This window comes from Varroa destructor, unplaced genomic scaffold, assembly GCF_002443255.2.
Source record: "Varroa destructor unplaced genomic scaffold, Vdes_3.0 BEIS01000002.1, whole genome shotgun sequence".
In the NCBI taxonomy this organism is placed as follows: domain Eukaryota; kingdom Metazoa; phylum Arthropoda; class Arachnida; order Mesostigmata; family Varroidae; genus Varroa; species Varroa destructor.
In genome coordinates, this window is record NW_019211455.1 from 19,071,980 (window position 1) to 19,096,370 (window position 24,391).

At 39.7% G+C, this 24,391-nt stretch overlaps 2 protein-coding genes and 1 long non-coding RNA gene across 10 annotated transcripts in view; 2 read left to right on the plus strand and 1 right to left on the minus strand.

Moving 5' to 3' along the window:
- Window positions 1–4,032, plus strand: part of LOC111244732 (glutamate receptor 1-like) — a 50,226-nt gene extending 46,194 nt beyond the window's left edge. For all 4 annotated transcript variants that reach the window (XM_086981238.1, XM_086981237.1, XM_086981236.1 and 1 more), the window contains 6 exons: window positions 300–431; window positions 1,386–1,612; window positions 1,811–2,018; window positions 2,202–2,458; window positions 2,566–2,741; window positions 2,950–4,032. In XM_086981238.1, coding sequence (XP_086837364.1) covers window positions 300–431; window positions 1,386–1,612; window positions 1,811–2,018; window positions 2,202–2,458; window positions 2,566–2,741; window positions 2,950–3,161 — 1,212 coding nt within the window. In that variant the 3' untranslated portion in view covers window positions 3,162–4,032. The remainder of the gene's footprint in view (window positions 1–299; window positions 432–1,385; window positions 1,613–1,810; window positions 2,019–2,201; window positions 2,459–2,565; window positions 2,742–2,949) is intronic.
- IntS2 (integrator complex subunit 2) lies at window positions 3,501–10,726 on the minus strand. Its single transcript, XM_022792092.2, has 7 exons — window positions 8,393–10,726; window positions 7,974–8,157; window positions 7,366–7,647; window positions 6,419–6,670; window positions 5,819–6,174; window positions 5,474–5,622; window positions 3,501–5,024 (listed from the first exon to the last, which is right to left on the minus strand). Exons 1-7 carry the CDS (start codon window positions 10,336–10,338, stop codon window positions 4,927–4,929), a joined length of 3,267 nt encoding a protein of 1,088 aa, XP_022647827.1. The 5' UTR covers window positions 10,339–10,726; the 3' UTR covers window positions 3,501–4,926.
- Window positions 10,727–10,742: 16 nt separating this feature from the next.
- The window catches only part of LOC111245625 (uncharacterized), a 28,182-nt gene continuing 14,533 nt past the window's right edge, over window positions 10,743–24,391 (plus strand). For 3 of the 5 annotated variants that reach the window (XR_015322041.1, XR_015322043.1, XR_015322040.1), the window contains exons 1-2: window positions 10,743–10,939; window positions 11,495–12,047. This is a non-coding gene — a long non-coding RNA (uncharacterized LOC111245625). The remainder of the gene's footprint in view (window positions 10,940–11,494; window positions 12,048–24,391) is intronic. The other 2 variants (XR_015322039.1, XR_015322042.1) reach the window with 2 other exon arrangements.

Sequence of the window (24,391 nt, forward strand, 5' to 3'; positions counted from 1 at the left end):
AGATGATCAAACTAAACCGGAAGTGGTATCGCTGTATGTTATACGGAAACTGTGTAAATTCAGAACGTTTGAATTTGTACAAATGTAGGAGAAAGCAATTATTATCTTTACATTATTATTGTAAATATTTGCGTGAAAATGCTTCCATTTCACAAACACAATTTTGTACGAGGATGAATACGTTTGTAACGTACACATTACTGAATACGTTTTTGAAAATGAAAAATATTATGGACTTTCCACCAGTATATATATAACATGATGAAATATTGCTGAGATAACTTTTTTGCGCCTTTTAGGAGGCTGACTTTGGATTGGTTTCGCGTCCTCAATCAAAACTCCTGCGAGACGTCGTTGAATACAGTCAACCCTTCCTTCATACCGGAATTGCGGCCATTGCCTCTAAGAAATCTAGTCCGGATTGTATTCAGGTAGAAATAAAAACGGATAATTGCTCGATTTCATATTGATTCGAGTAATTCTATTATTGAATTTAAAGTTGAACTTAATGCTCACAGACTTATTACCTTAGATTTTAACCATATTAGATAAGTAACCAAGACGAACCCAGCCGCAATTGAAATGTGGCACCACCACCTGTTGCTTTAACACATGTTCTAGAAATAGCATTTACTAGCGTATATAACTTTCTAGTGGAGAGGAACAGACTATATTTTTTGAGGCGACAAAAATAAGACGCGCAAAAGGGCGTAGCTCGCCTCAATGGGTGAGAATACCTGTATAAGGTCAGCTTATGTGCGTTCATAGCACATTTTCACGAAAACTGTGTCTGTTTGATGACCCCTAGCTAGATGAGACAACGTAGTGCTTTCGAAGCCATAAGCTTCGCAACGGAGAGAACATTCTAGAGGCCTGTTGAGTTTATTCGGTTACTTAAACAAAATCAAACTTTTAATTTGGCTTTTCCATTTCATCAACTTGAGAATTAGTATATGTATAATGACTACTATTTACTCGCTGTTATTTTTTTTTGGTCATTGTCACCACCAAAACTTTATGCAGCGTTACAGGCCGCTCAAGAAGCACGACGAATTCAGATATTATTATATTAATAAAGATGAAAATCTGCATTATATGCCTATATCTGTACACCGCACAATACACGATCAGGTACACGCTAAAAAGCAAATTCTGTATTCCACTGATTCATTTTTATGTACGTGTGTCAAACTTTCTGTAAGACTAATCAATGCTGTTTTAACAGCATTTGAGTACTCGTTCATACTATCTCTTCTAGCATTAATTTTACCCAGCAAACTTGCTAAATCTTCCTAGAAATAATTTCTAGAAGACTTCGTTTTTACTCAGTTTCACCTATTGTCGCTTTGCACCTATTGTTGCAATTTTACCTATTTCTTTTGCAGATTTTGCTCACATTTTTGCGTCCTTTCGGCTGGCCGCTTTGGATTATGCTCGCGTCATCGTTCGGAATAGTCTTTCTTTTAATGTTTATCTTTTCATTGTGCATCGCCTGCGCTGACTCAAAGAAAAGTATTGAACACGCCACCTCATTCTGTGATGATCTCTATAATTCGCTCAATTTTACAATTGACACGTTCACGCCACATTATCTGGACTCCTATTACGCAAGGTGAGGAAGGATATCGGAATATATCTAAACACCACTATATAAGGTGCATGAATCATTATAGTGATGTTCAGAGAGTTTGGTAAAACCTATTTTAACTCTGCTAAATATTTGGGATATCCTAGAAACTTCAACGTTGTTTTCCTAGATCGTATGCTGCTCTGATCTATATCAATGATTTTTTTTCATATGTTTTTATAGGTCTATTGCAGGTCGGGTAATATCCAATTTCTGGTGGGTCTTCATCCTTCTGGTATACTCTGCATATACAGCGCAGTTGGTACCGCTGCTTAGAGGTCAACGAGCCACCCTGGAAATCTTTAAACTCACCAACATTTCTCAATTGGCTAACCAGGAGGCAATCAATTATGGGTACTCTCGGGGATCTATAGCGGAGACGTACTTTCAGGTAATTTGTTTATTTTTTTATATCTTTGTTTAAATTCACATATCACTTTTTCCGTTCCTAGTAAAAAAAAACTACATTTTAATTTAACATAATAGTCAGTTCAAAATTAGTTTGTTTCATTAAAGATACATTGGATGCAAAGCCGACGTTGTTATTATATGAAAAATATATTCTTTAACTTAGGCTCTACGCACAACTGATGAGCAGCTTGAGGCTGTTGCCCATAAATTGAGGAGAAATTCACACTCCGAACCGATCGACAGTGATGATGAGGGCGTGGCAAAAGTGCGCGAATCTAACGGAAGCTTTGTGTTCTTCCTCGATTCTAACAAAGCCGATTTCATCAATTCTCGTGCACCTTGCGATACTTTCCGTGTTCAAGGAGTTCCCCTTGGCATACAAAGCATTGGCGCTATTTTGCCCAAGGACTCATACCTGAGGTACTGGCTTCTTGTCTCTAATCCACATATCGTATAAGTCGTATATCATGTTGAAATATTGATTAGTGCACATCCTTTCTTTTCACTACCATAACTAATTTCTTTAGGCAAGAAATCGACAACGCTATCACCAAGCTCTACGAGCGAGGGGTACTGGATGAACTCCGCAGTAAATGGTGGCTTAAAAAGGCCAATTGTTCCTTATCCCATCGAAAGCTACCTGTTATGGGATCAAACCTGCATCTATACAATTTCGTTGGTGTGCTTGCCATACCAGCAGCAGGTACGCAGAATTTTTTTGTGATGTTCTTCATCTCTATCCTTAAAACCCAAAATGAAGTGAGTCTTTTGTTAGCACGGCTTATGAGTCTATCCTGTTGCTTATAACTAAAACATAATCTGGAATTATTTTTGTTCAATGAAATACGTTTTCATTATAGGCTGTCCATTACTTCGTTAACGTTTTATCATGGCTGATTTTTCATCGTCAGGTATTGCTGTCGGCTTTGTCCTAGCATTCTTCGAAATCTGCTACCGGGCCTGCACTCGCGGTCGGCAACTGCGTCAACTGAAAAGGCAGCAGCTAAGTCATCAGACGCGCGGAGAAGCGGAGCCGGGATTTTCGGACATTAATAAAGATAATAATGCTGCCACCGACGACTCACAGCTTAATCTTCAGCCAGCTTATACAACGACTGCCTAAACTGGCAACCCTTGACAATGCTTGTGCCAAGCTATCAAAAACCACAACAATAGTGGCAAAAAACCGTAACGACCAGAAGTCGTAGCAGGTCTTGTAAGCGTAATTTATTTAGACGAGTCATACGTCCGTACAAAACTGGAAATTCACGCAAAAAACGCTACTACTGTGCTACTGTTCTGTCGTGTGGAAGAAAAGGATACGCCTATAAAATAGGCTGCGTTCACGATACGCACTCGATCGAATTGGCATTGAGTCTGCCATCGGTCATTTTGATTAACCATATGATATTTAAACAATAGACAATAGACATTTCCCAAATAAAAAAAAACAAAACCCCACTCAATTTTGAACAAAAAAAGCTTTATTCATCCGTAGGAATGTTGGCCTTTTCCAGAAAGGCACATGATTCTTAAATCGAGCGCCCAGTATGCCTAGATCGTCGTGGAAGCATGCTTTGTTTTTTTTTTATAGATTCGTAGTGAAACCTCTAGAACCGTAAGTTTGACAGTGTCGAAAACTGACAGCAGTAAAAAAATTCCACTGCTATTCTTCTCCCATTGCTCCCAGCATATATTAGGATCCGCACAGCCCCGTGATGAATGGTGGGTAACGTGTTTGTATGCTCGACTTGAAGGATACGCGGTGGTCTGGGTTCGAATCCAATCGTAGATACATTTGGTTTCTTGCCGGTAAAAACAAGCCGTTAGAAGGAGTGGCTAACGGCGGTATTGGATGTAGAACTCGAAATACATAGGACCTTACACGGATAATCGAATAAGTGATTGGCTAAAAGCACAGTAGAGCAAATTCGCGTCGGATATAAATTTGGCATATAAGTGATTCGACTGAATAAAATATATAAATTCCCAGATGAAGTTGTATTGTTTAATATCATTAATTCGTAATGAATAATAAGGTTAATTATTTTTCCTTGATATTTGTTTAGAAACAATAAAAGCTTACCAAGAGTATTTAACTATCAGATGGAACGTTTAAGCTCTTAACGAATCCAGTCTCTTCTTGTTATATTTATAACGAGTCCCCCGTAAAATATTTGAACAAAATAACTGCTTTTCTTAGGATCATACGCCTTTAAATAGCACTCAGTAATACATTTTTACGTAAAATTACATCCTTAAGCAACTTTAATATATCCACATCCATTATTTTATACAAGTCGTTGCTTTTAATATATACAATATGTCTGTAATATCTGTATTAAATTCATGTACTCAGTGTCAGGTAGAACACTACGCAAGAATAGCTCCGCCTGTCGGGTAGAAACAACTGTGCAACCATTCGCACTTTGCACATAGACCTATTCAATTATGCCGGCATCATTTGCTGTATGATTTATAGTAACAAATAATAAATCCTCACGAGGCAAATGTCATTACTCCGTCTTTCTTTACTCCGTCATTACTCCGTCTTTCTTTACTCCGTCATTACTCCGCATCTTTCTTTCTGTCTGATTAGTTCAAATGCCAGAAAGTTCAAAATGCCAAACTGATGTGTAAAACACGACTTCTTTAAACTATTTAAGGCCAACAAAAGTTCCAAACTGACAAAAATGCCAAAAGTATCAAAAATGTTACTTGGCTACTTGATAAGGAAAGCCACAACATCATTGTAATGTCATAAGACGAATGTATTAGTGGCATGAGACCCGGTGTTTAATATGGTTATTATATTGTTATATTATTCGTAGCACAAAACGATAGTACTTGATTTGACTTTCAAGTCCTGTATTGCGGCTTGTGACTAATTAATAGACGCTAGAATTTAGGGCCGAATTCGAGCCACCGAGATCGGAAAATGACTTCTGAATAACCCGACAAAGTTCCCGATTCTCGTCTTCTTCGCCTGAAATGGAGTGAGAATAGAATTACATAATTCCATAAGTTGGTAAGTTGTTTTATCATTATTATCTTGTTGCAGTGGTTGTCGGCTTTTTATTTATTTTATTCTAAAATGTCATCACTTCGTATTGCATCATAATCAATTGCAGACAAAAATACTACTGAGTAATAATGAAATCGTAAATTTACATGATTATTAACGGTTTGTTGGAAAACTGAGGTAAAGGGTAGTCCGTTGATGAGTCTAATACTTGAATAGAATGTACTCCAGTATCTTAATTCTAGCAAAATTAAAATGTAAATTACTTTTGATCACCTATGGACGTGGATTACCTACTATAATACATTGCTTAAGAGTTTGCATTTATAATTAGCAGCCTGTACCGAAATTCGCATGTCATAAATTACTTTTACAGCATAGACTAACGAATAGTTGTAGACCAACGAACTCACCGATATCAGGCAACGCCTTGGTGCTCTCCTGGGAGAGACACACTTTGGCAAGCTGCAGCAGCAGAATGGCCACGTCTTCGGAGAGGGGAGGGAAAGCTCGACACATCCGGACCAAAGCCGGCAATGCAGGCAGAAATAGCTGAGGCCTCCTAGAGATTGAGATTAACCAAAACAGAATAGAATAAACCCGCTAATTAGCGCTATTCTTAACCAGCGTTGTTACATGACAAACATCGATATCTAACAACCATTCATAGGCTATACGATATCTGTATAATAGTTGAAAAGGTTACTGCTACTGCAATACTTTAAGTCAGAAAAAAAACAAACAATGGAGAAAAGGACCTGGAAGATGGTAGCACTCCGAGTAGCGTATTTGCTACCGTTATACAGAGACGGGCAATGGATAGCGAACGCGGTATGGCGTGTTGAAGGCAAAGATACGATGTAAGCTCGATGCCAAACACCTGCTTGTCTAACTGTGGCTGTGCCAACAATTCAGGAATGAAGTCAAGACAAATGTGCATTGAAGGCACCAAAGACACAGTCATTGGCAGTAGCGACGAAGGATATCCCTGATAGTGAACCAAATGTACTAATTGCGGATCCGCAATGAACATTTGATGCAACTGGGAACACACCAGTGTCCGACACTCACGGGTGGACGAGAGGAGGCCCTCATCGCCAGGAGCCAAACAGATCTGCGAATGACAGATGTTATAATTTTTTTGTTAGAAAAACTTTTATCAGCTTTAATAATACTATTATCGCTATCATTGTTTTAAGAAAAATCGTGTTCCACTATCCCATGCCAGTACATGATATTAAAATTAAATTTTTGAAGTAAACAATCTAGCATAGATGACAAAGATAATAGGTCACAAAAAAGGAAAAAGTTCGAAACGGCAAACATCTACTTAAAATTAAATAAAAAGTGGCATGTACCTCCAGTAGGATTTGGACAGCGGCACTTTCTTGAGCGGCTACCAGCGCCACACGAAGCTCATCCCTATCGGCAGCGCTCGCCGCATCGGGTGCACAGTTTTCTGATAAGTGAAGACTAAGTTGGGTGCGTGAAGCAGCCAAGAGAGCCCTCAGCATATGAAGGACAATCTCAAGAGTCACGGCGCACCGTAATATGGCTGGGTCGCACCTCAGAACATGCAAAGGGTCCATGATTAGCTCGTCCAAAGTGACCTGTCGGCAGAATGACAGCAATTTATGCAAAAATGCCTAGTAATCACCACGTTTGATACTTCATGAATTCTCGGCGTCGAACGTCTTTTATATAACGCAAGGAAATTAAAATAATATTAAACACAGTAAATGCCTGGAGATTCTAGGTAAAGCTCCTTGTCTATTTTTTATAAAGAGGCATCTCGAGCATTGACAACCAGGCGGCATGTAAAGTTAAATTCAAAACGTCATCTTATTAGTAAAGGATCAATTAACCATTAAATGAACTGTTAACCTAGTATGTAAAGTACAATGTAGCAAAACTGCTAATAAGAATGCATCTAACACAGAACGAATTTGAAAACAGGTTATTTACGTGATACATCTAGGTTGCTTTCAGTCTAATAAAAATAGTTTCGGCACCAATGACCACACAAACAATTACAATTTGTTTGGCTCCGATTGTACGAGGTAAGATAACTGCAAGGTAACTCTAACCGGACAAGACCTGGCATGGTACAAACCTTCGACTAATGATCTATGGGTTACGGTTCCTCAAATTTCTATCGACCAGACAAAATTGTGCAAGCTAAAGGAACTTTTGTTACAAGGTAATTAGCATAGGCAGTCAGTTCAGGCTAGTTTTTGCTACATCGATTCTCAGAAAAGTTATTCAACTAGACAAGGCATATTAACTCCACGATCTTAAAACAAACCTTTTCAGTAGGCCGAAATGCGTTAACTGTTAATACCCAAAGTCGCCGCGGGTAGACCTGATTCAGACGAAACCAAAGTGCACGGGCTTTTTCTACGACCTGGCGTGGCACCGCAGGTGAAATTAAATTCGGCAGCTCTGATACCAGCGACCCCGCAAACGGCCACAATTCGCTTAACTCTAATTGTAGGACGTGCGCCAACTGTGAGGTAGCTCCGATTGGGCACGACTCAACACGGGATAGGGCTTCAGCTAACGATTCAGGCGTTACACATTTTGTAAGCTGTAACATAATGTCAATAGCACAATTCAATGAATGCAAAGTTATAATATAGTGGTGATTATGGCAATTATAATTTTGCAGAATCAGTCTAATGGGAATGGAAACTGCGATATGTATTATTAGGAGTAAAGATTTCCTACGAACTGCTAGGACCCGCAATATGAGATCGTACGATTTCAACAGAAATTCTATGAAGTCATCTAAATAAGTGTTTCAGGTCTCCCACTCGATATTGTCATTAAGCATTTCTTTAGTCAGTACACGTCAACTTAATAGCGCAATGCTATACACTCGATAAGAAAATGCAAGATAAGTATAACACTGACCTTCATAACAGCGGTAGCGTCCTTGCGAGCTACAGGCGTGGCGCAGGTGGCATTATTGGTTTCTGACAACAGCCAATCCTCTGTCATACAAAGATGTGGGAATTGATGAGCGAGAAGGCGTAGAAGAGGCGCGAATAGCCCTGCGTATTTTTTTTGTTCCTCCTGCGTTTGCTGGACGAGGTACCTGCCGTCATAAATACCAAAGTGAGATTGGAGTAACACCAACAACAAAAATCAACAATATAACCATTAACAGCAAATGCAAGAATAGCGGGTTGTCTACTTATCAGATACTTGGCGAATGATTGACTTCGACATATTATGAATTGTGTTGCTTTATCATGATTTGTCCTTCTGTAACATTCTGATTATAAGTGGCGATTTTGACCCATCTTCGAAACCCCCTAGGGACATTGTACCTTATGGGCAGCCGAGTGATAAGATTTGCACTGTACGCCTTCACCTTCCTGCCCTTTGCAGCCCCCTGCAATTGACGAATATTGGCAAGCCGCACATCTTCATACAGTAGCAAATAGTATAGCATTAAAAGCGACGGCAAAATCTCGGCCTTGATGCCATTTGTTTTACTACTAGCTGATATGACCTCTGCGTCAGTTAATGGCTGATGCGTACACTCGCCAATAGGACTGAGAACTGAATGAACATAGACTTCAATAAGTGACGGAAGTATTGGATGCAGCGGGGTGGTTGCTTCCAGTAGCTGGCGATAAACCCAGTCCTTGATAGACACCCGTTGTTTGCTAAACGAGCGACTTTTTAGCAGCTGATAGACGCAGTGAACTGGTAAAAAGCCTGTGACATCGGCGTTCAACCTGGGCGTCACGGGCACCCGAACAGCGTGAGCGGTTACCACCTGCTCAGTAAAAAGTTCGGCAATAAACAGAGAGCGCATTTTTGCTAGACTGTTCGGTCGGACAGCTACACGCATAGCGAGCGTGGTGCAAACAAGCTCGGCGATGGCACCTAGCTGATTTGCGTGGAAGTGAATAGCAACAAGAAGTAGTAATTCAGCCACACCTTCTTGTGCCTGAGATACTAGGTAGCGAAGATACTCGAGCGCTTGCCGTTCAAACTCCTGCGTAGCGATCAATGCGGGACTGGACAAGAGCATGCTAACGGAAAGGCAGATGAAACGAACTCCTGCAGGTGTAGGCTGGCATCTGCAGGTGACCACCTGTAGAAGAATTTGGTTTTCCTCGTCGGAAAAGCGCATACCAGCGACTTTCAAAGCAGAATACAAGCGAATCAAGCCATTCATCTCGACAATGACAGTGCTCTCGGCCAGCTCATGATAATCTTTATTGAAGCTAATTGACGATCTCAATTTGTGCAAAAGTTTGGCTCGCATCAGGGATAACGCGGTTTGTTCAGGCCGTTTTTGGTAATTTCGAACATAAGTCGCAAACCAATTACGAACTTTCTCATCGGAGCCAAGCAGTAAACCAGAGACGAAAGCGACCAAATCAGACTGCTGTTCAGGCTGTTCGAGTGTTAACACAACACATAGCTCTGGCATACGGCACAATTCAACCGCTCGTGCACGAACCTGTAGCGCCTCTGCTGGATTCATTCTGCATAGCTGGCCTAGGCAATCCGCCCGACGATCGCTATCTTCCAGTCGTTCACTAGCATTGCTAATTAACTGATAGGCTACCTCCAGAAAGCTTTCCGGTGAATTGGCCACGAGTCGGGTAACAAATGCCGCGCCATTTTTAACAACTAGAAGCGCTTCGGACATGTCAGCAACTGAAAGTAGACCTGGAAGTTCTGTGTGAGCAATGCTTAGAACATCAGCGACTTCATCGACGTAAATGTCCATTGAGAACAAATCGGCGACGCGCTCTTTGTCCACTTGAGCTCCGTTACTAACCATTAATGTTAACAGCTGTGACAGGACCAAACGTAATCGGCCTGCAGCGTCACTTCTTTCGAATTCAATCGATATCGCGTTCGTAAGTGGTGGGATCAGTATACTATCTGCAGACGGGCCGGCTTTGGCCCGAAGCATTTGGTCCTTTCGAACGTCAATTTCAAGTAAATGAAAATCGATGCTAAGCAATGCTACCAGTGAATTGACGCTCTCGATACCCGAGAGCACGCGGAGAATAGCTTCTTTTTTGCGGGCCCATTCAGGGCGTGTGTCAAGGGGTGCACATAGGGCCATCCGAACTAAACAGGGAAGCAATGGACGAAGCTCCCATTCTGGCAGAGTAACCAGTGCCTCCACATCAACACGTTGAACTGTGGAAAATGCACGGGCGGTTACCTGAGCCCGGTGGGGCCCAAGGCGTATTGTTCGACGTATTGTTGACATTGTGCTGACACCGGCGACGACAGGTTGCATCGTGATAGATCACGGCTGAGTATCGCGAGATGCGCATTTAGATGCAAATGCAAGACTTCGACTAGGTTAGTGTACACTTAAGTAACGCATCCCGAGCTAAATTGAGCGTTCATTAAGCACAATCTATTAGCAAGTTCAAAAGGTCTTTGTTGATCAACACAGCATATAAATGCACATCGGGCGCTCAATATCGACTTTGCACGAACGACGTAGAATACAGCCGCAATTCTTCTACGGCCGAAACTCATTTGATGTAGTTAACGGAACATAAACAATCACTCCACGACTGTTTATTTACTAGAAATTGGCTCGATTTTTATGAGCCCTCATCATATTCTTCCTAAAGGAGTAACCACAACCGCAGGTATATTCGACCACGCAACTGTTTTGCTTCAATTGTTTACAATCTATATGAACGGAGCAGAAAATCGAAACAGCGCTTTTGACAGTAGAAGATTTTTTCGAAATTGTGCCCGTCACTGGTATTGCGCGATAGGTTATTGAGGTGAGGGAAATATAGGCAAACTATTTTTGGACGGGCGCATTTGATCGCATAAAAGGAACATAATAATTGGTGTTTGGTCACGCGCTCTGTTACATGGTAAAAGTATTTTTGATTTGACAACAATTCTTCACTTAGTGATGATTAACCAGCGCACAATGATAGTTTGCAGCCAAAGTCTTAACCGGTCAAGCTATAGGGCCACATTTTTTACTGAATTAAGAATTTTGTTGATGACAGGTGGTGTTTAAAAGAACTAAGGCCGAAGAAAGACTAAACAATTTTTTGTTTACTGATACCATTGTCGTCAATAAACGGGCACATTTTTTTGTCATCGTCACAGAGTTTTCTAGTAGCGTATAATATTTTTAGAAAACGATACTTTTTCTCAATATTTCTTGACTTGATCACTGAAAAAATAAGCTGATAACAACAGATAATTGTGCTATTTGTATTTCCAAATGACATAACGATAATGCGACCGCTTACCACATTTCCAAGTCGCCGCTTAACAATATAAAAATTTGAACGCGGATTTGTCGTATTCATATAACAAAATTATTTGAAGCGACATGAACAGATGGAAATAAAAAATCACCCTGTATAACTTGCTTTGAACATCATGAGAAATAATCTTCGACTTGGTTCTTACAGCAAAAATGATAGTGGTCAGTAGGGGCTCAAAATCTTTAAGCAAGGACTGCCATGATGTTCATCAAAATGATCGGCGTACTGGTTCCAATCTTTACAATCAACGCATCGTGTTGCTCAAAGAATATTTTTGCCTTGTACACAAGTAAGAAAATTAATTCTATACATTGTATTAAAGAAGGTTTAATTGTGGATTTAGACGTACATGAGCCAGTAAATTAAGCGGTGAATGAATAAGCATTTTCTTTGGTTTTCATACCTATTAGGTATCTGGCTCAACGCAATCTAAGCAGTTTCTCTCATTACATCATTTTCAAAAGATTAACCTGTTTGCTCGTTGGAATAGCTGAGTGTGCTACTATAGTACAGTTGGCTTGAATATTGCAGAATGGGAGATTTTTTGTATACCTATACAGCGGTGCCTCTACAAAGCTGAATACCTGAGTGGAAAAACTATTTACAACTTCCAAGCAAGTAATCAATTTACCGTATCTTATCTCGGTGCTTCATTTAAATGTCCTGTCATATGTTGTTGTCATATGTTTTACTACAAGAGGTAAGAGGCAATTAAGATATCTTCTTGTTATTTTAGTTAATATCGTGAAGATTTGGTTTTAGATTTGGTTAGCTAATCGAAACAAAAGCCTGTCAAATACTGTAATTGCGTTAAATACTGCAAAATATGTAAAAACAATAACGCAGTTTCCTGATGAAGGGATATCATAAAGTACAGAAGTGCTCCCAATACTTTTATTACTATCAAATGTACGCATTACACTAAGAAACAGAATTTCCAGAAAAATACTCTAGATATTTCGCACACATCTCTCAATGCTAACACTTTTAAAATGCATCTTTTGAAAGCATTAACGTTTCTTTCTGGCAATGTGCATTTTTATGCTGAACCATTGTACTGTTCACCAAATCATAATAAAGACAGTATAGGAAGGATCAGATGGGTTAATCTATATACACATACTACTTAAACTTTTCATCTGTTTGTTTGTCTATCTGGCCTAAATTGACGCCGTAGGGTAGTCGGATTAGCTTAGCTTTAAGCGAATCGCTTAAGTTTTGCCCAGGAAAAAGCTGCAAGATAGAGCTGATTGGCTGAAAACTTCTGCATGAAAAGAATAAGAATGTAATGCATACAGCGTAATGTTAATTTCTGGTAAATTATTCGTTTTTTCGTGATGTTTGCCTTTTTTTTTGCAAGATCTTTTGCATGCCTGCAAGAAAATTCTGAGAGTTAAGGTGGGCCATACTTTGGTAAGGTTTTCGAAGTAAATTTTTTCGACAGGCAAAACGGCAGCCAAATGTCTGCATAAAGGTCTATATAAAAGGGTTCGCTCTTCATACGAATCGAAAGCTGTCGCCGAACTGAATCAAAATGCAGATCTTAGATTTAACGTTCTTATAGCCCGCGAAAGTCTAAAACTTTACGTGGTGTTCTATATAAGGGCAGTGTTCTTAATATAATTCCAAAACCTATGTTGAACTGGATCAAAATTATATGCTAAAAGTTGATATTTTGAAGTAAAAACGGTTTAAAACCCATTGAGGGGCTCGTCTTGACCTCGTGATAGTGGGATAAATAATCGTTTCGAGCTATTTTGTAGTGCTTTTTTGAACGAATTTCTGATAAGTGTCACTTGAAGTTGCAGCGGCTGACCTGACGAACATTTTTGTTCTTCTTGTCTTTTTTAAAAAATATTTTCTGAAAGATTTTCTGAGAGAAACCCCAAAATACAGAAAATATTTGGTCGCACGAAGTGTGCCGTTACGGACAGTCGGGTACTTCTTAGTACCAGTTGAAAGTCCTCGATGAGGGAATCGAAATGTCACACATCTTCATAAGCCCAACTCTCAGTTTCTGCGTCGAAAATGCCGTTTGAAGGGCGAAAACTTAACATCTATGTAAGCAAGTTTTTTGACGCCAGTCGATAGATTCTGCTGAACTAAATAAAGACGTAGTGCATATACCTATATTTAAAAGTAATCTTTTTTTATTAGTCGTAATAATTTTATTAATCGCAATAATTTTATTAGTCGTATTAATTTGTCTGTGCGACAGTAGAGTGAGAACGCGTTTTAAGTAGTTATTAATTTGAGCGGGTGTCTAAAAACGGCAATTGGAAAGCTGAGGCGGCAAATATATATTTAACTTTTGTCCAAAGAATTCCTTAGTTTTCAGAGAAAAACAAACATGTCAAGAAATAAATGTAAATAATTATTATTAAACTTTTACAAAATATAAAAAAATCCTTAAAGTTCCATAAACAGAATCAGTATGCCAATCCGAACATATTAAAAATAGCTACACATTTATGTATTGCCGCTCAACAATACATTTCTTCGCATTGTCGCATGTAGAGTGTGTTCCATAGCAAATATTTATCACCTTCCACTCTCTAAAAGGTAATCTTGTCATAATCTTTCCTTGGCTTTTTCGTGCCTTCCTAATGATAATATATTTAGAGCCTGATCGGCTGGGCCATTCGCTCAGTGGCGTTAAAAGCCTTTTTGCATTAGAAATCAGTCAATTGTATATTGCCAGTCTGATACCCCCGACGTCTATAGGTGCGTAGTAGGAACTTGTTTGGTAATCACTCGATGTCAAAGACGGCGTTGGGGCAAGAAGGGTAGAACAAAAGGCTTAAGACGATTTCCGATCAGTGTCGCACGTACATTCATTCAGAGCGTACACTTAGCATCATGAAACGCGCTTCTTGTCTTCGGCTGTACGTAGTCGACAACTTGGCGCACGAGATACTGTGTCAGAAATGCATCTGTATGATATGTGGTAACACTCGGCGTATTAGTGGCAAGCTACGTACAGGTTTACTCGACTATTGTGCAGACCTATGTATAGTGCTAACAATCGAATATATAAAATATCCATTTATGCGAAGGCGAACAAAACAGTTTATATATATAAAAACGCGTATGCTGCGAACCGATTAAGATTGGAATAAGACTTTATTAAAGTTTTATCTGTATTGTGGGTAGACGGTGATATGAAATACTTGAAATGTATTGAAAGAAGCACAGTCTTTTTTTCTGTTCATAAATTCCACCAAATCGATTCGGTCACTGGGAACAAACCCACGTTATATAGTTGTGTAAATTCTTCAGTTTCCAATAAAGAAGACTTATACGTGATTTTTGAATTTTTTTCAAAATTAGCAATTTTTTTGTCTTTGTATTTTGCTCAACTGTACTTGCGGGGTGTAAGAAGTAAACAAATTAGGTTACTGTGATTTTATTAATTACGTATATTTTTTTGACGAAATATCAAGAACGTCTAATGTACATTTTTATAAATGAAGATAACGTTCCATACTATAACAACATAGGCGTATATATATAACAATTAATACGAAATTATTGTGAGTGAAAGGAATCTTTCCATAGGAAACTGTCTATGTGTGACAAATTTGAACTGGCAAAGGAGACTTATTGTTAGCTTTATCATTTTTGTTTTAATGTGGTTGTACAGACACGGTTCGTTGAAATGAGTCATTGCACGATTTCGTTGATTAAGATTGACATGTTTTGGCAGAATAAAGCTCGTTGGCATTTACCCGGTAATGGAGAACGAATCTTCATCAGATAAGCTACTTTCGCTAGCGGCGTCGAGTGTACTTCAGTTGACGTATCGTACCGTAAGCTCTGACAAGCGGCTTTTTAAATCGACAGTCATATTGGTATTTTCTACCAGCAGTGAGTTTACATATATAAAGCAGGAGATCTTTGCTACCTTTGTGCTCGCCACTTTATGTTTTGCCTGGACAAATCCGTTGTATGTCTGCAAATCTTTAATTCAATCTAGATCAAAGGCCCGTATTTTCTTCTACTGACAAACTGTATTATAGGTAGCGTCGACCTACCCATTTGTAGGTATTAGCTTTTTGAAAATGCTTCAATATACGTTTTGCTTAGTGTCCCGACCGTATCTGATATCTTCCAGACAGGAATTGCATCTAATATCCATGAGAAGACGACGGCGTGGTCCATGCGCCTGCTGTATTGAAAATACGCAAAGAAAAGAATATTTTTAAAGATTCGATCTGCTAGCTACAGTACATAAAGTTTGGCCTTAAAGTGCTGCATCGTAAGAGAGTGTCTGCAAACTTCGTCTCACAACAGGACATTTTTTCCGTCGATGCCGTCGACACTTGTATTACCAAGAAGTTAGAAAAGAGGAGGAAGAAACGACGGCCATGTGCTTTGTTGACTGAGGCAGCCTGAGTTTCAGTCAGGTCCCTTTTTGACAAAAGTAGCTCTCGACAACAAGTCTTTGCTAAGTAAGTTTTGAAGGTGACAGGCAACATGTGCCACTTCGAAGCTATGTGTCCTGTATCTCTCTCTCGTTAGATTGCTATTATTATTATTATTAGCATTACTTTTTCCTTATTTAACGCCTATGATAATATTGGTAGACGAATGTTACGTAAACAACGCTAACCTTAAGCAACTAGAGCGTAGTTTGTCGGAAAGACCAGCTGTGCTACAGTACAGCACCTAGGAACAGCAGCCTAGAATCTACTAATCGTCAATTATATTGTACCTGGATGATAAGCCTTCGTTTATTGAAGTCCGCAAGAATGTTACTTTAGCGCTGAACTTACTTAGGCTGAGGAGTTTCAGACAGCGTGAAACAATAATTTGCTCAATAGCAGCAAAGACTTTACAAAAAAGTCCAAATTATACACTATCAGCGCAAGCTTTATAAGCTTATGAAGCGCTCTATTAAGAGTATCGCTTCTTGGTTAATGCTTCAGACATTGAAAAATACTATGATATCAGAAATTGGCGTTGAGTTGTAGCGCATAAAACTATTGAATAGTCCTTGAGTATATAAGTGCGAAGATTTTTTTTAAAGTGAACCTCTCTATGGACCTCTGAGTATAATGTAGATAAAACGGCAAAATACTTTTATCAATTGATAACTGGAAAATAAATTAAAGGGTATGTTTGCAAAAATGCTGCGCAATGATATACAATACCGTGTCTTCCTCACCAACGTAGATGCTTTAAATAAAGACCAATTCAATTTATTTACGTGGGTTATTTAACGGATAATTTTCAGTGGATCATAGTGGTGTCCGAGACGTCACACATCGCTTATTTCAACTGTTTGTTGAAATAGCAACTACCTGAAATTTAGAGAGGTATTCAAATAATTACAGCGCAATCTTAAACAGGATAGCCTGCGTATGTCCACGACGCAAATTTTGTCTTTATTTAAGTAGTACAACCACTATCAGTATAGTGAGTAGGATACAGGCTTCTTTGATGAAAAGAAGTTCGAGAGAAGAGTCTCCTCCCGCGCTCCACTTACGTATCAGCGACCCTGTCCCGGAGTCAACCCGTTGTCGATATGAAGGCGTAAATGACAAAGATCGCTTTTCTTGTAACTTGTCTGAAGTAGACCAGAAAGGTGGTCTAGTTACAGCAGTATAGATCGTTTACTTATACCTGAATATGGAAACTGCTTAAAGTCTCACTGAATTACATGTGCTACGGTTTCGCATCGTCTATGCCTAAACAACCGACTGATCGGCTCTTGGGAATGAATGATTTTGAAGCCGACTATGCGCTCAACCGGGAATGCTTACCTCTATACTCGAAAGGGACTTAGTGCAACTTCGTACAGAAAGCTATATTCTCAAACTACATTTGTGATAGCATATTCAAACGACATTGCGGGCCTTCTTCTGTGTAGCTAAAATCGATGTAGTTGTTGTTATAAAGATAAAGCTGAAGACACAATAGCTTCTTATTAACTGTTCTTCCTTGAAGAAATTGTACAGCCTTCTTTTTCTATACGTTGGACGCAGAAACGTAGAACAGGTACATAATGAATATGGATTGAAGCCAATTATTTCACTGTTATTTGCTCATTTTCATTAATGCGAGCGCTCAGATCTGTCGGCTACTTTCATAGGGTTGATTGAACATAACGACAGACCGCAAAAAAGCTTAGAACCTTCAGCTATACGTATACCCTTAGTTGCGTAGAAATTTAATAGGCCTAAATAGAAGAAGCAGATCCAGTAGTTCATTGAACATGGCTAAAGCGTAAAAATCGTCCTAACAAAGCTAGGTATCCAATCAAGCCTTTGCTAGTGCTAATCAAAAGTTTTATATAAAATTTCATATCTACAAGTCAACAACAGACTACCTTAATATCAGAGAAAATATATGAAATCATATAAAAAAACAGTTTGGGCCATATGGGATACTTGAATCTTGTTAAATTCATAAAACTAGTTTTAGAGATTTGTCAAATGCCTTGGAGATAATATCCGGTACCCTCAAGCAGCATGATATCTATCATAACTTCCCCGCATCTGGAGCAGAAGTATCGTCGGGCTTGCGCAAACCAAGCTTCCTGAAGAGCCTATAATGCTACAGCGAAGCGAGTAGCGCCAGGTATGTTTACCTGGTTCATCATTTTCTATTCATTGTTCCTCTTCACGCCCAAAGCGGAGAAATCTACATCAATCTCCACGAGTTTTTCTTCCTGGCTCTCAAGCTTCGTCTTGAAGACTTCCGTTGCTAGGAGCTCAAAGCAATTAGCTTTTCCAATAGCAGTGGCGAGTCAGCTACTTTTGGAGATAGACAAAGCGATTTCAAGTCATGGTCTGTAGTCCAAATGCTCTTTTGATGAAAAAGGTCTTGACGCGACCCAATTGTTCCAAGTTCTCCACTGTAAGATCTTCCTAATTGATGCGTATTCCATACATTGCCATCAGAGCTCATTTGAGAGCGGTTACTAGGGGCAGACTATGAGGCTATTTGATCACTTACACTGTCAACAGAACCTTTCTGCGTCTTTCGATGATGTGTATAGTGGGTAAAAGCAACCCTAAGTATAGAGGCCGGCTTACGTAGGCGACAGGCAACTTGTTCAGATATAAAGTATCAGCGGTCCTTATCCTGCTTCCCCTTCTAAGCTTCATCGTCTCTGTCTTGATCAAGTTTACGATCAATCTCAAGTCTGTGACTGCTGAGTGGAGCCAGGTTAAAACTTTCTGCACTCAGAGCCTGTTCGACCCATAAGTTGTCTGTATACAAGATGACTCCGATGTTCTTGGTCTTTTATTTGATAAGAGCAGCGCTTCAACAAAACAGCGAACAAGAGATGCCCTTCCTGAGTTAGGCAGGTTATCTGTGTAAAAGTGGAAGTACGACCACTCCGTCGTCGATGGTTATTCTGTTCTCCTGTAAAATCGCAGCAAGAAAGTTGAGCAAATTCATAAAGACATTTACCTAGCCGATAACATTACCGAGCCTAACCTTGTCCCTGAGGCCCCGCCTGAGCGCAGAGTCTAAGGCTGCCTTGCAGTCGACGAATACAGTATAGAACGAATTGCAAAGCATGGCCAGTGTTCTCTCGATGTCGGCCATCAGGCACTCTGCACCCTGTTTCGGTGGAACGTTCTCTTCGGAAACCATGTTACTCGAAATGGTGTGTACGATTTCTAAATAGCAGTCTCTTGATCAGCAAGCCGGGGAGGAGCCCATAACAAACACTTTTCTTCACTCTTCGCCGCCATAATGACGATGCGCTGGGGTTGCCTTTCCCTTTGAATTACTGATAACGTGTCATTTCTCCACTGGGCTTTGAGTTTACTGGTATGTAGACGTTTATTATTTAATGCCGTCCAGTACAGAACCAGAACGACGATGCATTTGAAATTTTCGTTGCAGACCCCGTCTGGACCTATCTATTATTGCCTAGGCTACCAAGGCCTTATAGTATATCGTGTTGTATTGGGATCTCCTCTTCCCATACTGTGACGAAAAGGTATATTGCAGGTGGTATCGTCTCCTATGATGCTAGCGTCTCCGGGAAGTGGTCTATGAAAAACAAGCAACTAATCGGGCAAGTCACCGGACTATCGTAGTACGTTAGCAGTTTGTACGGTTGTGGTTCTACGTCGTTAATTAAACGGGTCTCCGATTATTTAAGGTATGATTTCTTTTGTGACGCATAAGTTTTTCGATACTCTTAAAAACAGAGTTAAAGGGGAGAACTCAGGCTATACCTTAGCTATAAGCCTGAAGGTCTGTTGGTCCTCTAAACAAGGTTATAAATATCAAGAAGATGGAAATACTGTACTATACGCTGAATTTCAAACAGATGTTGTGCATAGATTTCGGAATTCACCGACTTAGGGACAGCGAGAATTTCATAGGTACGTTCTAGAAGAAAAAGTTTATTATGTTGACTTGTTGAAGCTCGTCTGGTTCATACAATTTTTTTGAGCTTATCTAATTTTGAGAATTTTACAAGCGTTGAATACATTTTACTTCTATAAAAGAATAGTTTTATTCATAGGCACAATAATGTAGTTTACTTAATAATCGTGTTAGTGACTAAACATGTCTAATGCTTTATGTCGTTGCATTACGAAGTCCATCTAATGGTTTAGTAGAACAAAAAAAGTATCACTTTTCTATAGAAAATAAAAATGCTTAGTGCAAAGTAATAAATATAATATGCACATTAGTCAACATTGTTCCGTTCAATGACATATTAAATGGCAATATATATGAGGCGCGCACAAGCAATGCATAAAGCTTTTGTAGAAAACGTTTCTAATCATTTCAGCACAAAAACTTGTTAGAGATACTTAGGGCAATTATGAAGAACAAAATTTTCTAGAGATTCAGTCCAACAGGACTAATGAATGCGCTTAATAGTGGCAGAGTTAGCTAATCAGCGCAATAAACCTTACTCCAATTTCTTTGTCACCAGAAAAATTGTTACGTTTGGCTTTATAGGTAGCCAGTAGCTCCGTTTCGTTGAACTCTACCACGTTCACGTGCTACACACGCAAATATTATTTAAGTAAAGCCCTTAGAACCGACCAAACTTATAATCAACATTGCCGGCTAACCTGGGACGTTACGTCAGTTATATAGACTTTTTTAAGAATAATTGTGATTCTTCAATGGTACAGACTTTCTGACTACCACCGGTGAATTGTTAGTGTACCGGCAGTAACCACTATACAATTGCAGCTCCCGCTCTAATTAGGTAAGGTCACCTAAGCCTGTGTGGCTAGTTGTCCTTTAGTCGCTGGTTCCCCTGACCGGCGTCGCTAAGCGCCTGAGAGCGGCCAAGTCGAAGCACCGAACCAATTCTATAACGAACTGTCGTAGTTCGAATAATGGGTCTCTTGGACCCATCCAAACGGTCAAGGTTGCTCATTGGACATATGCTCGGACCAGTACGACGCTTACGTTTAGGGGAGGGTGCCATATGGTGTGGTGTGCCGTAGCAACGTTCTCACCTTCTCCGTTAGTCTATTCCACTGCTAGCCACGTCTGAGGGGACTGCGTACAACTGCGATGACTTCTGGTCAGTCTGTTATAAACGCAAACGGGTTAGGACAAATCGGCGAAGTTCTGTCAGGCGCATCATTTCTAGAGCAGCCGCCCGACGCCGTGCCTGATTTCAACTAAGCCTTGTCCAGTGTCAGATAGCTTTGTAGAAGACGTTAACTCTTCGAAAAAAGGAAATGTTCGCAGGACTAGGCCTCTAGGACGAGTAAATGTGCGCGTGCGAAACTATGTGCAATGTAGAACCTCTGTACTTCGTTCAGCGCGAGGTGTTGTTTGAGGATAGACGAATATGGAGCTATTTCAAGAATTATACGTATATATATATATATATATATATACGTATAATTCTTATATATAATACGTATAATACGAATATATATATATATATATATATATATATATATATATATATATATATATATATAATATGAAAGTAGAAATCTGTCAAAGAGCCGGTAAATTTAGTTTGTAAGACCTAGTGTTCATCTATAGGAGAATTCTGAAAGAGGACCACAGCAAACGGCCACGTAAGGGGGTGTTACCACGCCACCCGAAATGCGGGCGTAACATTGAAGACTTATCATTTTTAGGCGGTCTCAGTTTAGAACTCAGTTATTCCATAAAGTTTTAGGTCGAGTAAACCGTTTGTTTATGGTCGAACATTAGGGTATAACCGGACGGACTAACAAGCAGAACGCTACAGACCTATCTGAACGACATTAATGGAACCGACGAACGTACGATGAATCTGAAAGAGTGAAAGCCTGGTGACTCGTTATCACTAAACGGAAGACATTCATAGCAACCTAAATGTCAGACAGTAGGTATTGGTTTAACTAATGGGCAAAAACGCTATCTATCAACTTAGCGATAACTCTTTTTACATGTGTCTAGCTTTATAATAACGACCAAGGATAATTTCTCAAAATAAATGTATAAAATGTTGTATAAATTTAAACAGCCCAAAAAGTTTGACGCTCGATACGTTTTCAGGCATCGGTTTTGATGATTTGGTTAATCTATGGCTTGCCAACGCCACTTTTCAGTCAAGAATTTCCAGTTATGATGAAACTGCCCAGATAATCTTGATCTAGCTACGCTGTAAATAGTCGGCGTGACACGCTTAGTTAATGAATTATACTAATGAGATAGTTTTTTGTGCCAGGTCGGCGGATCAGCATAGACTTTTGAACTACATAGAACCTATTTTCAATGCAACACTGGTTGATATAAGATTTCGCTCTCTTTCTCGACAACAAGTCAAACAGATCTAAACATAAACAGATACTTGTTATTCCAGGCCACGATGGCTGCAGCCTTTCACCTTTGTTATTGAATCTACCGCTATTGATCGTAAAATAAGCCCTTATAATTTTATCGGAGACCTAGCTTACACGTTTGGTGTGCGCTTCTCCTAAACATAGAAATCTTCACTCACTCTTTCGTTTAAAAGTATAGATAGTACAAAATGAATAGCCTTCGTGCAATACGCCCACCTCAACATATCCAGACTGACTAGTTCCGATCTATGAAATTTGGTTTGCCTAATTAATGAACCCTCACATGCTCACATTGGTTCTTACTATAACTCGTATCTTGGAGCGACCCGTTATTGCTTAATTTTGAATGACTTACAAACTGCTAAGACTATAAGCTGGGCGAGAGTAAATCTCGAGTGAAGATGCTCGTGGCTATTGCAAACATGAAACAAGGTTTGACTGACAGAAGATAAGTCATCTTTTACTATTAAACACAAACATCCGCCCGTTTCGTATCTATAGCTTTGTATCTGGAGTCCGAAAGCTCGACCAAGGTTGTGGCAAGAGTACTTATCGTTTTCCCAGCTAAATGGATTTGAAGGCTCATATCTCGGGCGGTCTGAACGGCGCCGGATCGGTGTGTGTCATTTGAATGTTAAAATTTGACAGCAGTAGCATGGCTAACGTTGTTGGAACCTTTTTGTTCAGACTGATGACGAAGCGCCTTGAAGAGCAGTGAAATTTCTGCAAAGATGTTTGTTTTGATTGTTTTATAATTTTGTTACAGTGGAGCCACTAATGTTTTCTAGGCTCGTAAAAAATTGTGCTGCTTATTACGGCGAAGGCTGTCACCTGAGCAGTTATGATATCGTTAAGAAACTATATATACACCGATTGGCGGGAGGCTTTAAATCGTTGGCTAAAATGACTGGCAAGAGCTCGATGTTGCACGAAGTGACGTAAATAGATGTCTTCAATCATTTGCGGAACTTTGCCGTTACGAAATCCGGCCATTTCTAAAGCGATTCATTGCAGGCAATGAAAAGGGAATCACGTGTGACAGGAGAAATTGCATCAGAATGGTGCTGGCGTGGTTTAAAAACAGATATGGCAATAGTAGATACGCTAAAGCTACTCCAGTGCTTTCGTACAGACTTAGGATAGAACGTTTCGATAACGAGTGAAAGGTACGCGATTCGTTATATCTTACAATTTTATTATGATATACGCATAAATGCTGCTATGGCCGTAGAATACTGATGCTGTTTAGAGTCAGGATTCGGTATCGGAAAGTACGGCCCAAAGGTAGATTTTTACTGTTATAATTTCGTAGAATTTCGATATAGTAACTGCTTCACATAGTGGTCGACCAATCACGAAAAGTTGATGAAATCATTGTGAAATCCGAGCAAAACTGCAAAGGAAATCTGAGATATTTGAATAGCCATAACATTGCCAGGGAACTAAGCATGCGCCACAAGCTGGCTTTAGACCATTCGAAGTAAGCTGACCATCAAAAGAAACAACATGTTTGGGTGCCGCATTAATCGGCGCAAAAGAGTTTACTCAAAGGTATTTACCTGCGAAAGTCTACAGAAATGAAATGAGATCGAGCCATTACTAAAGCAATATGTCCCGGATGATAAAAAGTGAATCATACAAAAAGGAGCCGTGTTCCAGAATCTGTGCCAAAAGCAAGGCAGACGCCAAAGATGTTTGGTCACGACTGATTGATTTACACTGTCAACATCTATCTCGATTACGATGAGGCATCGAATACATCTACCGGAACTAGTGAACAAAAGGGGCTTCGTCTTCCGCCATGACCGTGCCAGGCCACACACACACATAGCTAGCCGGCAAAAATTGAGAGAACTTTCATGGGCAGTTTACATAGTGAGTAGATCAGATTTTGCGCTATCATCTGCTTGATCTCTGCGAAATTACCACGAATTACATTATGGTAATTCGTTTTTCGGCTTCGGCTCAAAAACTGTTGATGCTTTTCCACAAACCTATGTTACCGGTTCAATAGGCAGCATTAGTGCTTGCATCGATCGAGCAGGAAAGACGTGGCCGGTAAATGGGCACACTGGAGGGCTTGTCGTCTCTGGAGATCGTAAATGTTACGAAACGGAATCTTTATTCAGCGTACCTGGTGGCCGTAACAGATGGAAGGAACATAGCCTGTCTGATTAATTCTTCTTCGATTACGAAACTCGTATGAGAATGTACGAGTGGAACTAATAGTAATAATAATAATAATGGCCACTTCCATATG

Excerpts from the sequence above, each read along its gene's own strand:
- IntS2 (XM_022792092.2), bottom strand. The coding sequence starts at position 10,338 with ATGCAACCTGTCGTCGCCGGTGTCAGCACAATGTCAACAATACGTCGA. Across the intron at positions 6,671-7,365 it reads CATTTCGGCCTACTGAAAAG|GTCACTTTGGACGAGCTAAT; the intron begins GTTTGTTTTAAG and ends TTCTGCCGACAG. Across the intron at positions 5,025-5,473 it reads CAAGGCGTTGCCTGATATCG|GCGAAGAAGACGAGAATCGG; the intron begins GTGAGTTCGTTG and ends ACTCCATTTCAG.